The 14,565-nt window shown below is 39.9% G+C and overlaps 1 protein-coding gene across 1 annotated transcript in view; it reads right to left on the reverse strand.

The window, feature by feature from the left end:
* RFX3 (regulatory factor X3) overlaps positions 1-14,565 on the reverse strand; it is a 445,346-nt gene that overhangs the window by 59,852 nt on the left and 370,929 nt on the right. Inside the window, 1 exon segment of the mRNA XM_053702543.1 lies at positions 11,614-11,768. Coding sequence (XP_053558518.1) covers positions 11,614-11,768 — 155 coding nt within the window.

The raw sequence follows: 14,565 nt of genomic DNA on the forward strand, positions 1-14,565 counted from the left end.
TAATGTATAATATTTAAATTTTTATAATTAAGTTGCTGTCAGATTTTTCGTCATATCTATTGTTTGTATATTCATTAGCTTCTAAATTTTACTTTCCCCATATACTTAAAATATATTATAAACACAAGTTTTTTGAGTGAATAATTAATAATTTAAAGACTATTACATTTGTGTTATCCTGAATGCTAATATCAGTTACATTAACAATCTATTTATAATTGTGTCTTGTTCGTCGTGTCTTACATTGGTACACCTTTCTTACTGAAAATCTACAACTGCACACTTCAAAATAAACAGCCTCAATTTTTCACAAAAATAATAAACACCTTACATTTAAAATAGAAAATAAAATAGAAACCACATATCTTTCAGAATATAATTGAAAAACAGATTTAATCACTTCAATATGTTCATTATTTTTTTACTTATTATTCAGTATTGTATCCTGTTAATAAGAATATGTAAACAAACACGTTGATTTTTAGTGAGTAAAAAAATATTTGTAAGGCCATGCTCATACTGTAGCTTAGCACGTACAGTATGTTGCGTTGGCTTTAGATAATTTACTTAACTTCCATGCATACACATAATTTAAGGTCCATTTTTATATGTGAAATACAATTATTAAATATCCTGTGCTATAATTCAATGCAACTTTAAAAAAATAAAATGTTTTTCATAAATACCACTAAATGAGCTATCATATAGTTAACAATATCAATTTCCATCTCTACAATGAAGCTTTAATAATACCTCTTATGCAGTAGTAATTAATTAAAATGGAGCAATAAAAAAGTACCGGAATTACTGCTGTATAATGCTGCAATGTCCTTATTAAATCTATATATTTTAATTTTATTAGTAAAAGTAACGTTTACTTTAAAAAAAAAAATTCTAACGGTGTAAAAACATTCATGCTCTAAAATGAAGTTCTCTTTACTTTAATTTTTGCAAAGTGAAGGTCATAAGCTTGTTCTTGTAGTACAAAGCCGTGGGCGTTAAATTGTTCTGCACTATATGGCATGTAACAAGTCTTGCGCAATACAGATATACACATCAATTGAAAGTAGCTTTGTTTGCCACAAGGTTCTTTGGGATTACCATTCTTCAGAAAAATCACATTGACTTTCAAATTCCTGCTGCTTGGCTCATAGGCAGGACACAGACACACAGGCGGCTATACAATAATGAGTAGAAGGACAAAATACCACAACCTGTAAGCCCTTAATACAAATTCTACATTCACACAAGAAGGAAAAAAAAAAGATTATCTGTAATCCCCATTAGTAAGATTACTTGCTTTTGAGATGGATGCACGGTTTTTAGAAAAAAAAAAAAAAACATGCTGTAGCAATGCAAAGTGCGTAATTAGACCACGCTGACCAGGAATTACGTAGGAGGATTGGCCAATGAATGTGCACAAGGTACTTTGCCAGCTCAGTGAGACCTTGAGCAAGCCACTTTATCCCAGAATATCAGGTTGTCAAAAAAAAAAAAAAAAAAGAGGCAAACTGTTCAGGGACAGGATTTATTGTACCTGTATTTTTTATCATGTTTGTCTTATATTTAGGGTCATGATGCATTTTACAAAATGAGCATGAAATTCAAAAATAATAACATATATAATTGTTTTGTGATTAAGCTAAAAGTTGGAACTTTGCAAGAGGTCAGTATCAATGAATAGCAGACCGTAAGAACGCATTTAGCTTTATGTTGATAAAAGCTCCTACGATTTTTATTTGTATTTCTCCTTGTATTATAATCTAATTCTGCCATATCAAATTCCAGATTATAGGCAAAAGTATGCAACATATTTGGAGTCAGTGGGGACCAGATTCCCAAAAACATTCCAGCCTGGAGAGAAATATAGTGCAGACTTCACAGGAACATAGCGCACTTAAAGGGAAAGTAAAGTTAAAATTAGACTTTTATGGTATAGCTAGAGCATGCACTTTTAAACAACTTTCCAATTTACTTCTTATTAAGATTACTGCAGCTTTTACTGTATCTTTGCACTAACCTTGTGTCATAATTATATGTTAGAAGTGCTGCAGCTTTAAGCTCAGCTCACCACACCCTGGGTGTGTCTGGGTCTCTGTGACATCATCAGAAGCCATGTTAGTTTTTACTGAAGAACCTCTTAGTGAAGAAGCCATGTGGTTGTAGCTAAATAAAAGTTATCTAAAGTTCCTGCTGCAGAGTCTTCATGATATGTGCAAGACACATCAGACACAAGGTAACAGCACACAACTGAATGTTCTAATCCTGACTACACAGAGAACGTAACAGCTGGCGACGAGGATCTGTGGTCTGACCCTATAATGGCACTTATTGGCACCTTACCTGTGTTTGCAGCAGACACAGACAGATGGGACACATGGGTTGAGCAGTTTGAGCTATATTGTACAGCAAATAACATAGGAGCTGATAAGCAAGTGTCTGTGTTTCTGACAACTATAGGCTCAGCAGCTTACACTACATTCTCTGACCAGATATACCTAATGCTAAACCTCTGTCTGACCTGATCTGCCTGTTATCTGACCACTACCTGCCAAAGCCTCTAGAGATAGCAGAACGCTTTAAGTTTTACACACGCAAGCAATTGCAGCATGAGGACATTAAAACTTATGTGATCAGTTTAAAGAAACTACATAACACTTCTATTATCAAATGTGCTTTGTTCTCTTGGAATGCTTTCTTGTAAAGCATGCCTAGACAGGCTCAGGAACAACAATGTACTACTTGTCTTCTCAGTGAATGTTTTCAGCTAGCTCCAAGTGATGCATTGCTGCTCCCTCAATAGAAAATACCAAGGGAAATTTGATAATAGAAGTAAATTGAAAAGTTGTTTAAAAGTGTATGCTCTATCTGAATCATATAGGATATATATATATATATATATATATATATATATATATATATATATATATATATATATATAATATAAGTTCTCAGGTTTTCACTATAATTTACCTTGCATTTGCTTCTAGTTTAGTATTAAGGTGACCAGACATTCTGATTTTTCCAGACAGCCCTAAATTTGGGAAGTCTATCCCTAATTATTCAGGTATTCTGGATTGTCCCAACTTGCCTTCTTATTTAGCAAAAGATGGCCCAAAAAAAGTGCTTCTTATTTAGCTCACAAGAGGGTCAAAAATGAGAGCTTCTTATTAGCTCAAAAAAACTTAAATTATGCTTACCAGATAATTTCCTTTCCTTCTGTATGGGAAGAGTCCACAGTCGCATTCCTTACTTGTGGGAAATACTGAACCTGGCCACCAGGAGGAGGCAAAGACACCCCAGCCAAAGGCTTAAATACCTCCCCCACTTCCTCATAACCCCAGTCATTCTGCCGAGGGAACAAGGAACAGTAGGAGAAATATCAGGGTGAAAAAGGTGCCAGAAATATAAATTAAATTTAGGGCTGCCCACCAGAGAACACAGGCGGGAGCTGTGGACTCTTCCCATACAGAAGAGTCCAAAGCTGCATTCCTTACTTGTGGGAAACATATACCTAAGCTCTAGAGTAAACGGAATGCTAACGGGAGGGTAAATAGAGAGGCGGACCCTAATCTGAGGGACCACAGCCTGCAAAACCTTTCACCAGAAGGCTGCTTCGGCAGAAGCAAAAACATCAAACTTGTAAAGTTTGGAAAAAAGCATGTAAGGAGGACCAGGTAGCCGCCTTACAAATCTGATCCATAGAGGCCTCGATTTTGAAGGCCCAAGAGGAAAAAACTGCTCTCGTATAATGAGCCGTAATCCTCAGAGGAGGCTTATGTCCCGCTGTCTCTATGCTAAATGGATGACACTCCTCAGCCAAAAAGATAAGGAAGTCAAAGAGGCCCTCTGACCCCCACGCTTCCCAGAAAAGAGAACAAACAGAGAAAGAAGTTTGTCTAAAATCCTTTGTGGCCTGAAGATAGAACTTCAAGGCACAAACCACATCCAAAATTACGTTGTAAACGTTCCTTCGACGAAAAAGGATTAGGACATAAGAAAGGAACCACAATCTCTTGATTTATGTTGCGAATTGACACAACCTTAGGAAGAAAACCTAACTTGGTTCGTAGAACGGCCTTATCTGCATGGAAAGCCAGATAAGGAGGGACACATTGCAAGGCAGCAATCACTGATACTTTGCGTGCAGAAGCAATAGCCAGTAGAAAAGGAACCTTCCAAGACAACAATTTCTACAATGTCTACTTCATGCATAGGCTCCAACGGAGCCGTTGCAAAACTTTAAGAGCAAGATTTAAACTCCAAGGAGGAGCATTAGATCTAAACACAGGTCTGACCCTAGCAGAACCTTAACAAATGACTGCACATCTGGAAGCTCAGCGAACCTCCTGTGCAGTAACACAAACAGGGCCGAAATCTGTCCCATCAGGGGACTTGCAGAAAAGTCCTTCTCCAGTTCATCCTGGAGAACAGAATAAGTAGGTCCTCCACACCTTATGATAGATGTGATGAGCAACCAGCTTACCAGCTTGAATTAGAGTAAAAATAACTCTCTCAGAAAACCCTCTCTTGGCTAGGAGTAAGTGTTCAATCTCCAGAGAATCTAGACATTGATGTACAAAAAGACCTTGGTCAGCAGATCCCTGCAACAAGGTAACTTCCACGGAGGAGATGAGGACATCCTCACTAGATCCGTGAACCATATCCTTCGCGGACAAAACAGAGCAATCAGTATCACTGATGCCTGCTCTTGATTGATTCGAGCCACTACATGAGTAAGTAGTGGTAAACGGCCGGAAAAGATAAATTAGATTGAACCTCCAAGGCACCGCTAATGCATCTGGCAGCTTCGCCTGAGGATCCCTGTACCTCGACCCATATCTGGGTAGCTTGGTATTGAGACGTCATAAGATCTTCCCATTGCAAATCTCTGCAAACACGTCGGGATGGAGAGACCATTCCCCCGGATGAAAGGATTGTCTGCTGAGGAAATCCGCTTACCAGTTGTCCACATCCGGAATGTGGATCGCTGACAGCAAACAGATGTGGGTCTCAGCCCACTCCAGAATCCGTAAAACATCCCTCATAGCTAGGGAGCTTCTTGTTCCCCACTGATGGTTGATGTAAACCACCAAGGTTATATTGTCGGATTAGAATCTGATAAACTGGGACCAAGCCAGCATAGGCCATGCCTTCAGAGCATTGTATACTGCCCAAAGTTCCAAAATGAGATCGGGAGGGAGCTTTCCTCCTGAGTCCATAGGCCCTGTGCCTTCCTGGCACCCCAAACAGCTCCCCATCCTGACAGACTCACAACCATAGTCACAATCACCCAAGATGGTCCTAAGACAGATGTCCCTCGGGACAAGAGATCCGGACAAAACCACCAAGAGAGCGATTCTCTCGATCAGATGTCCAGAGAAATCTGTTGAGACAGATCCGAATGATCGCTGTTCCACTGCTTCAGCATGCGCAGTTGCAACAGTCTGAGGTGAAACTTGGCAAAGGGAATGATGTCCATGCTTGACACCATGAGACCAATCACCTCCATACACCAAGCCACAGATGGCCTTAAGGAGGTCTAGAGGGCAAGACGTGTTAAAACTAGCTTGTAACATCTCTGGTCTGTTAGAAATATTCTCATGTCTATGGAGTCTATTATAGTACCTGGGAATTCTACCCTGAAATATGCAATAACACCTAAGAGGACAGATCCCGTATGCACCCCAGAACGGCTTCCCTCTTTTCTGGTCAGGAAGACAGGTTTGAGAGGAGGAATCTGCCCCTGGGTGGCTGACCCTTGAAAACTATCTTGTTACCCTGAGCTATGAAATCCAGGACCCATGGATCCTGCACGTCCCTGAACCAAGTGACTGAAAAGAGCAACAGCTTGCCCCCTACATGATCCTGAAGAGGACCAGGGACTGCCCAATCATGCCGACTTAGACTTGGCGGGCTTCTTACTCTGCTTGAATTTATTCCAGGACTGAGCCGGCTTCCAAGTGCTCTTGGTTTGCTCTGGCTTAGCGGAGGACTGCTGATAATGGGCTTTATCAGAAAGAAAAGAACAAAAATTGTCCCTTAGACTAGTTCTTATTCTCTTACGGAAGGAGGGCACCCTTGCCCCCTGTAACCGTGGAGATAATTGAGTCCAGGCCTAGACCAAACAAAATCTTTCCCTTAAAGAGGAGGGAAAGAAGTCTAGACTTAGAAGTCATATCCCCAACGGGCCTGAGCAGAAAAACTGAAGCCTTACAATTCAGGCGAATAATCTGCTTAATAGCATCACAGATAAAAGAATAAGCAACCCTCAAGGCCATAATTTTTTCCTGAATAACGCAGAGGGGACCTCTCCACCCCAATCAAATCCTATAAGGAGTCGCACCCATAGGTAGTTTCTCCAGCAACCGTGGCAACAGCCTCTGCCGGTTAAAAAAATATATCCTGTATGTTGAAACATCTTTCTTAAAAGAGTTTCCATCTTTTATCCATGGTCTCTTTAAAATGAAGAGCTATCCTCAAGCGGGATAGCAGTATGTTTAGCAAGGGTGAATATAGCGCCATCCCTTTTAGGGACAGAACCCCACAACTCCATTCAAAGTCCAAGACCAGGAATAATTTCTTAAAGGAAGAAGAGGGTGAAAAGGAATCCAATCCTGTCTCATTCATTCTTAATAATGTTTGCCATCTAACAGGAGCAGGGGAGGAAAAGGTACCACCCTGTCCCCAAACTCTATCCAATTTAGGAATCAAAGGTTCATCAGGCAATTTGGCCTCTGGAACCTCTAAATTCGCCAAAACTTCCTTTAGAAGAAAGGGCAAATTCCTAAAACTAAAGTCTGGTTCCTCCACAGCCAGAGGTTTAGAGACAGCAGACTCCGATCCAGAATGTTCATACTCTGAAGTCTCAGAAAGAACTTCACCCTCAGATAACCTTATTAGTTAAATCCAATAAATTGTCTGATGTACTTTGGGAAGGAGTGCATTATGTAACCTTTCGCTTGCGATTGGCAGGGCGAGGTAAAGCATTAATGGCCACAGACACCGCCGTCTGAACTGCACAGTAAGGTCTGGTTGAAAAAAGGCCCCCTCCAGATGGAGCATCAGCAATGCTACAGGAAACTGCATGTGTAGAGAGAGAAGAATGTAGGGTATGCACCTCACTGTACGACAACTCCTCAGAGGTGGACGGCTCAGTGGTATCAAACATATTTGATATTATCACATTATCAAGGCATATGGAACATAATTGAGAGGGCGGATCTAAGACCTCCTCACAATATAAACAGGAGAACTATAGAAAATAAAACAATCTTATATTATTTACAAAAATGGCACCCTTATACCCCAATGGCTGGGGCATTCCCTCCTCCTACGACCCAGACAGTACAGAGATTTATGACTCCTCTATGATAGACACCCGGTCAGGAAAGAATGAATGAATCACATAGTGTACAATGCAAGACTGTCTCTGCTATGAGAAAAAGTGAGCCAAACTTGTAAGCTGCACAGCTCTCAAAGTGAAAGTGAAACCTGTATATTCCATAACAGCCTATGAGCCCATAACATCTCACATATAAAAGCACCATAAAATCAAATAAACATATAAGATTATTCCCCACTGTTCAATAATCCCCCTCAGGAGACATTAACTAGATATGTGCAATTCGTTTCGGATCGATTCGGAAATTCGGAAAATTCAGCAAATTCGGAGATTCGGATCGAACCGAATTTCCGAATTAAAATACTGCTGAATTTACCGAATAAATCCGAATTAGTTCGGATTTATTCAGTAAATTCGGATGGCCATGGATTACACTAGTATTGTACAGTATATTAGGTTATATCACTCTGCTATGGGTTACACCTAATATACAGTACATAATACTAGTCTAATCCCACCTAACACTTACCGAAATTCCGAATTTCTGAATCGAACTGAATCCAGCCGAATTTCTTCGAATCCGAATGAATCCGAAACGAATCCAAAACGAATCGATTCAAAATTTTCCAAATTCAAATTCATCCGAAATTCGAAAAATTCAGAATCGATCCGAACCGAACCAAATGTTTTCGCCATGCACATATCTAACATTAACCCTTGATTCTATACAGATTAAAGGAGTCACACTGTGACCCTGTCTTCTTGCGTTATCATATATGTATAAAGAATGAAACGATCTTACCAGAATCTATGCCATGGAACAGTAACAAGGTCCTTCAAGTTTGACAGATAGTAACGTTGCTTCTGACATAGACTTAAGTGAAGAAAGAAGGCAGCGAAACTCGTCAACGCAGATTGCTTATGGAGCTGTTAATATGAGTCGGGATGGTTTTGCAGAAAGACTCTTCCTGCATCTCTGGACTCTAACTTTCATCAATGCTCTCACTGAGAGGCTGACAGGACTACTTTAAACTCCATCTCGAAGAGTACTAACCTCCATAAGAGACTACTCTGAAATCTGCTGACACTTCTCTGCCAACCTCCTGTGACGAAAGGCAAAGAATGACTGGTGTTATGAAGTGGGGGAGGTATTTAAGCCTTTGGATGGGGTGTCTTTGCCTCCTCCTGGTGGCCAAGTTCAGTATTTCCCACAAGTAAGGAATGCAGTTGTGGACTCTTCCCATATTAAGAAGGAAAACATTATTCCCTCTAATTAGGTATGGGCACTAACACCTTACCTTATAGGGAACAGTGATTTCTTTTTACTAAATAAGTAGGACTGATTTTTGGACCATCTCACTCTAAATAAATAAAGCTCATTTTAGGCCATCTGAAGCTAAATAAGTATTGTTAATTTTGGGCCATTTTTTTTACCACCTCCTCAAGGTAAATCTGGTCACCTTATTAGTATACACTACTTTCTTGACAGTTAACCCCTTAATGACCGTTGCTGTACAGGGTCATTTAGCCCTTAAGGACCAACACTGTACCCTGTACAGTGCCTGTGTCCTTGGTTGCTAGCAGGCCTGTTTCCTCTGTCGGCACGACAGTACTATTTCTGCCTGCATCAGGAGTGAGGTATTATAGAAATAGTGTAATGGAGTATACCTCAGGCTAGCGACATCAGGGACATCATGTGATCCCATGCCTGTTAGTGGGATGCCTCCATTCATGAAATACACACTGCAATCAGAGTGCATCTCATGCTATTACTGGAAGCCTGCATGTAAAGCTATTCAGCAACAGTATAGTAACTGTCAAAAATTACAGTTACTGAGTATACAATCACTGTGAGAGCCAGTCACAGTGATTGTGCACTTAAAATGGAGTCTAGATACTAGCATGCCGCAATGCACTCTAGTATCAGGCTCAGGAGTGAGACAGTCCAGCGATGTAAAAAATCTACCCCTTGGCAGCCAGTCCCAGTGATCATGTGTCAAAAATGACAAGCCATTGTTTGTTAATAATTGCTTAATTTGCTTGTCTTGGCTCCTCTCCTCTCCCAGTAAACCCCTACATTTTATTTTCTGCCCTTGGTGATAAAAGGTTTAAACATAATGGGGTTGATTTATCATTTGTCGAGTGGACATGATTTGCTATAACGAATCAGGTCCACTTGACATTGCTAAATGCATACAGTATATGCTGTCTGCATTTATCATTGCACGAGCATTTCAGGTGAAATGTTTGTGCAATGCCGCCCCCTGCTAACTGGCCACTAGCAGGGGCTGTCAATCATCCCAATCGCACTGAATCGGGATGATTTCAATCCGCCACCTTAAAGATGGCGGAGAGTTTAAGGAGCAGCGAGCCTGAAATAACGGGCCTCCAAAGCAGCATCCGCTACTTAATAAATGGGGCCCAATGTATCAAAATACCTCAAGATAAATACCCTGGGGAGTCTAAATTGTACAAATATATCCCTTTGTGTAGCAGTTTTGTTAATTGCGTGACAGTCCAAGCATAGTAAATTTTAACGTAAAACCAATAATTCCATCTTTGTAGTATTTGCCCTATATTTGATATAAATTAATTGGAAACATAGACATATTTGGTATTCCTAAAATCAGGACAACATAATGAATTTGTTTGGATGTATTTTTCTTTAGCTGCACAAAAAAATGCAAAATAAAAAAATCAGTATTAAATTCCTATTGAGTTTTATTTTATATATCACAAGAAAGGCCTGTTTGTCTGTTAAAAAAAACTGTGTATAATATGTATGTGTGCACTTAACAAGAGAGCAGATAGTTAAGGTGAAAACCACAGTGAGCAAAAATGCAAACTGGGGGGAAAAACCTTGGTTCTTAAGGGGTTAAATAAATGTATTGTTATTTTTGAGTGAACTTCACCTGCACACAGCTCATGAGATAAATCAGTGAGAGCTGCAAGTGTTAAATGTTTAGAGAATGTTATGAGAGTGGCAAGAGCGCTTCAGCCAACCAGGGAAGTCCCCTGCCCCTCTCACTTTCTGAAATGGACAAGCTATTTCACATACAGAAATACACAGCTCATGAGATAAATCAGTGAGAGCTGCAAGTGTTAAATGTTTAGAGAATGTTATGAGAGTGGCAAGAGCGCTTCAGCCAACCAGGGAAGTCCCCTGCCCCTCTCACTTTCTGAAATGGACAAGCTATTTCACATACAGAAATACAATGTGCAATACATTTTGTAAAAGATATGCAGAAATATTCAGCGTATAATACGATTTTGTTAAAGTACACAGAAACATTCAAAGCACAATCAAAATTTGTAAAATCACAATCCTATATACATTGCTTTATACAACATCTAAATACATTAAAACACAAAATAGAAAGTGCAAAGCTTAAATGTAATAAAATATTATGGGTAAAATCTGAAGTGTAAAGTAATATAAAATAGAAAGCACAAATTATAAATGTAACAAAACTCTTATGTCATGTAGTGCTGATTGACAGTGTCATGGCAAGAGCCAGGACAGTCCCTGGAAGCTGGGACATTTGTCATGATGGATGGAAGCTGTGGGAGGGACCGGGGTAGTCCTCCTTAAAGGGACAGTATACTGTAAAATAGTTTTTCCCTTAATGTGTTTACAATTGCTTTTTTACCAACTGCAGAGTAAAAAATGTATGAAAATTTGCTTTTTAAGGTTTATTTCTGTATATTAAAGCTCTAATTTTGTGTTTTGAAGCCACAGCCTAATAAAATAGGTTGAGCTTGTAGGTATAATCAGATCTCATTACTGTATCACATTGTGCACATATACCTGCTTCTTTATCTTATATTTGTCCTTAAAACAATCCCCAATACTTTGAGAGAACAATGGAAAATCAACATTTTATTACCTTATCTCTGCTTTAACACACTGGGAGTGTAATTTCTTCTGCTGGCTGTGTTTACAAAGCTTATCTATAGCTGGTACGCGCGGCCACAAACTTTCAGAATAGGTGGGGATACCACATGCTAAATTAACAATTTCAAATGCCAATATATGGGTAAAGGAGCTACTTGTAAACAATTTAATACACTCCAGCAGGTAAAGTGGATCATTGGGAACAAATTAAAGGGGAGAAAATTTTTGAGTAAACTGCCCCTTTAAGTAACCAATAATATACATAACCATATAAATATAAAAATAATAGTAATGATTATTATAATGGTTTTAAATAAGGAAAAATCATTTCAAAGTTTGCTCATAACAATGCAAAGTAATGTTTAGAACCTACTAGGAATTGGTCTTAGGACATCAGGAATGAGGATCTCCACCAATGCTTGATACATCACGTGGTCACAGTGGCACATCCACTTCAGAATAGACTCGTTTTTGCAGAGTAAAATCAGCTTGGATTTGGGCAGCCGACTTTCTATTTCACTCAAATTTCTACACAGTCAAAGAATAGAAAAAAAGACATGGATGAAACAAATGTATAGTATGCAGTAAATGCCTCCATATTTGTGTATGTGGAGGAAAAAGACACATATTTTCCTTTTCCCTCCCTTTTTTTAAGGATACACAGGTTTTTGTTGTAGTAGGTTGATGATTAACATTCCTTACCTTTCAGTAACATTAGTTATTGTGATCAAACAACTCTCTTCGGCACTATGAAGCACTATCAATATCACTGACTCCCGCTCAGAATAGCATACAATCTGGTAACAAGTCAATGGTGAAACAGAATTACCAGAGAATGTTTAGAGTGGCTGACACATCTTTAGTGCACCCTATATTTTCAATGGATAGCGCGGCTGTGATAAACATCACTCATATTACAAGTTGTGGGACCTGAATTAAAGTGTTAGGGCTAGAATAAAAGTATAATAAACACACATGTAAAACATGTAAAACATAAAAAAGTATTTCACATATTAAATGTAAAATACATTTTTATTATTGAAATAAATGTATAAAAAGTGGTTTAAAGGGATATGGTGTATGACAAAGTTGTATATATGTGTGTATATTTGTATGTGTGTATGCATGTGTATGTATTTATCTGCACACACACACACATATCACTTCCCTTCCCACAAATCCTAGTCATTGAACCAAAGGAAAAGAGAGAAAGGAAATAACACAAGGTGCAGAGGTGCCAGAAGTTTATATAAACAACCCTGTCTGAAAAACAGGGCGGGCCGTGGACTCACTGTGTCAAGAAATAAATACATTTATCAGGTAAGCATAAATTTTGTTTTCTTTCTAATGACACGGTGAGTCCACGGATCATCATCAATTACTGTTGGGAATCAATACCCAAGCTAGAGGACACAGATGATATGGGAGGGTAAAACAGGTAACCTAAACAGAAGGTACCACTGCCAGAAGAACCTTTCTCCCAAAAGAAACCTCAGCCGAGGCAAAAGTATTGATCTTATAAAATTTGTTCAACACAGGCCCCATTCCCGGAGGCCCAAGAAAAGGACACCGCCCCGGGGGAATGAGTTGTAAATCTCACAAGAGGCTGCCGTCCAGCAGTCTCAATCGCCAAGCAAAAAATAATACTTCTTAACCAGAAAGATGTAAAATGGCAGTTGCTTTCTGTTCCTAACCTTTTCCAGATAGCAAACAAACAAGGCTGAAGACTGTCGAAAGTCCTTGCAGCCTGCAAATAGAGCTTAAAGGCACGCACAACGACTACGTTGTGTAATAAACGTTCCTTATGAAAAGAAGGATTAGTACAGAGAGAAGGAAAAACAATCTTCCTGATAAATATTCCATTCCGAAACCATCTTAGGACTAAACCAAACTAGGTACGGAGAACCGCCTTATCTGAAGAAAGAAGATAAAGAGAAACACACTGCAAGCTGAGTGTACAGAATTCTCTGAGCAGAAGAATAGCAGCGAGAAACAACACCTTCCAAGATAATAACTGAATATCTACGGAATGCATAAGCTCAAATTAAGCCAGTTGTAAAATATTAAGAACAAAGTTGAACTCCACAGTGGAGCAACTGATATAAACACAGGCCTGATTCTGACCAGAGACTGACAAAAGATTCTACCTCCGGCACTGCCCGCCTGACGCTTGTGCAGCAGATGGAAAGAGTAGAAATCTGACCCTTGAGGTACTGACAGATAACCCATTCTCAAGGCCATCCTGAGGAAAGGATATAATCCTTGGAAACCTTACAATGAAAATCTAGCCCTCCAGGTGGATTCAATCCCATGACCGCCTGCACGCAAAGTAGGGAAGCTAACCACCAAGCTACAGCAGTGCTGACCTACTCCAAGAACATCCATTAAGAATGCTTTATGTAGTATTGGGTACTTGTAAAGCGTGGCTAATCACTCGTAAGAGTCTCAAGACGCTGCTCATCTTATCGACCCCGAAAGGAAAAAAGGCCGAGTGGCCCCCACCGGGGTCAAACCTGCAACCCTTGGGGTGCTATAGAGCTCAGCCACAGTACCTTAGCATGCTGAGCTATCTGTCCAGCTTTAATATCTTATGGTAAATCCCTCTAGTAACAGGCTTATGAGCCTGAAACATGGTCTCAATAACCAAATAAAAAATTCCACAATTGTTAAGTGTTCAATCTCCAAGCAGACAGCTTCAGAGAAAAAATATTCAGAACAAGAAAGGGCCCCGGAAGCAGAAAGCCCTTCCTGAGAGATAGTCTCCACGAGGTAGGGACAATATTTCCACTGGATCTGCATACCAGACCTAGTGAGGCCATGCAGGAGCTAAAAGAATAACTGATGCACTCTCCTGCTTGATCTAAATAGAAGACCATGACCAACACAGGGATTCAAACTCTCAACTGTCCGCTTGCAAGGTAAGCCAGGTAGCCCCCAGCTACCCTGGCACCTTTACGACTCACAGAAGTAGAGCAAACGGAGAAAACAGACATGCTAACCTGAAGTTCCAAGGAACTGCTAGAGCATCTATCAGAAAGGCTTGAGGGTCTCTTGACCTCGAACCGCACTATGGGAGCTCGGAGTCCTGACGAGACGCCATCATGTCCCCCATTTTGTCGACAACATGGAGAACACTTCTCTGATGGAGTTCCCACTCCCCGGAATGAAGAATCTGGCTGCTCAGAAAATTCACTACCAATTGTCCCTGGGATGTGGATGGAAGACAGACAACCTCTGTGGGCCTGCGCCCACAGAGCGATCCGAGCCACCACCCTGGAGGTTGGTAAGTCCACTGAGGACAATTTGTCCGTAAAAAACTGCAATT

Source organism: Bombina bombina, chromosome 2, assembly GCF_027579735.1.
Source record: "Bombina bombina isolate aBomBom1 chromosome 2, aBomBom1.pri, whole genome shotgun sequence".
Lineage (NCBI taxonomy): Eukaryota > Metazoa > Chordata > Amphibia > Anura > Bombinatoridae > Bombina > Bombina bombina.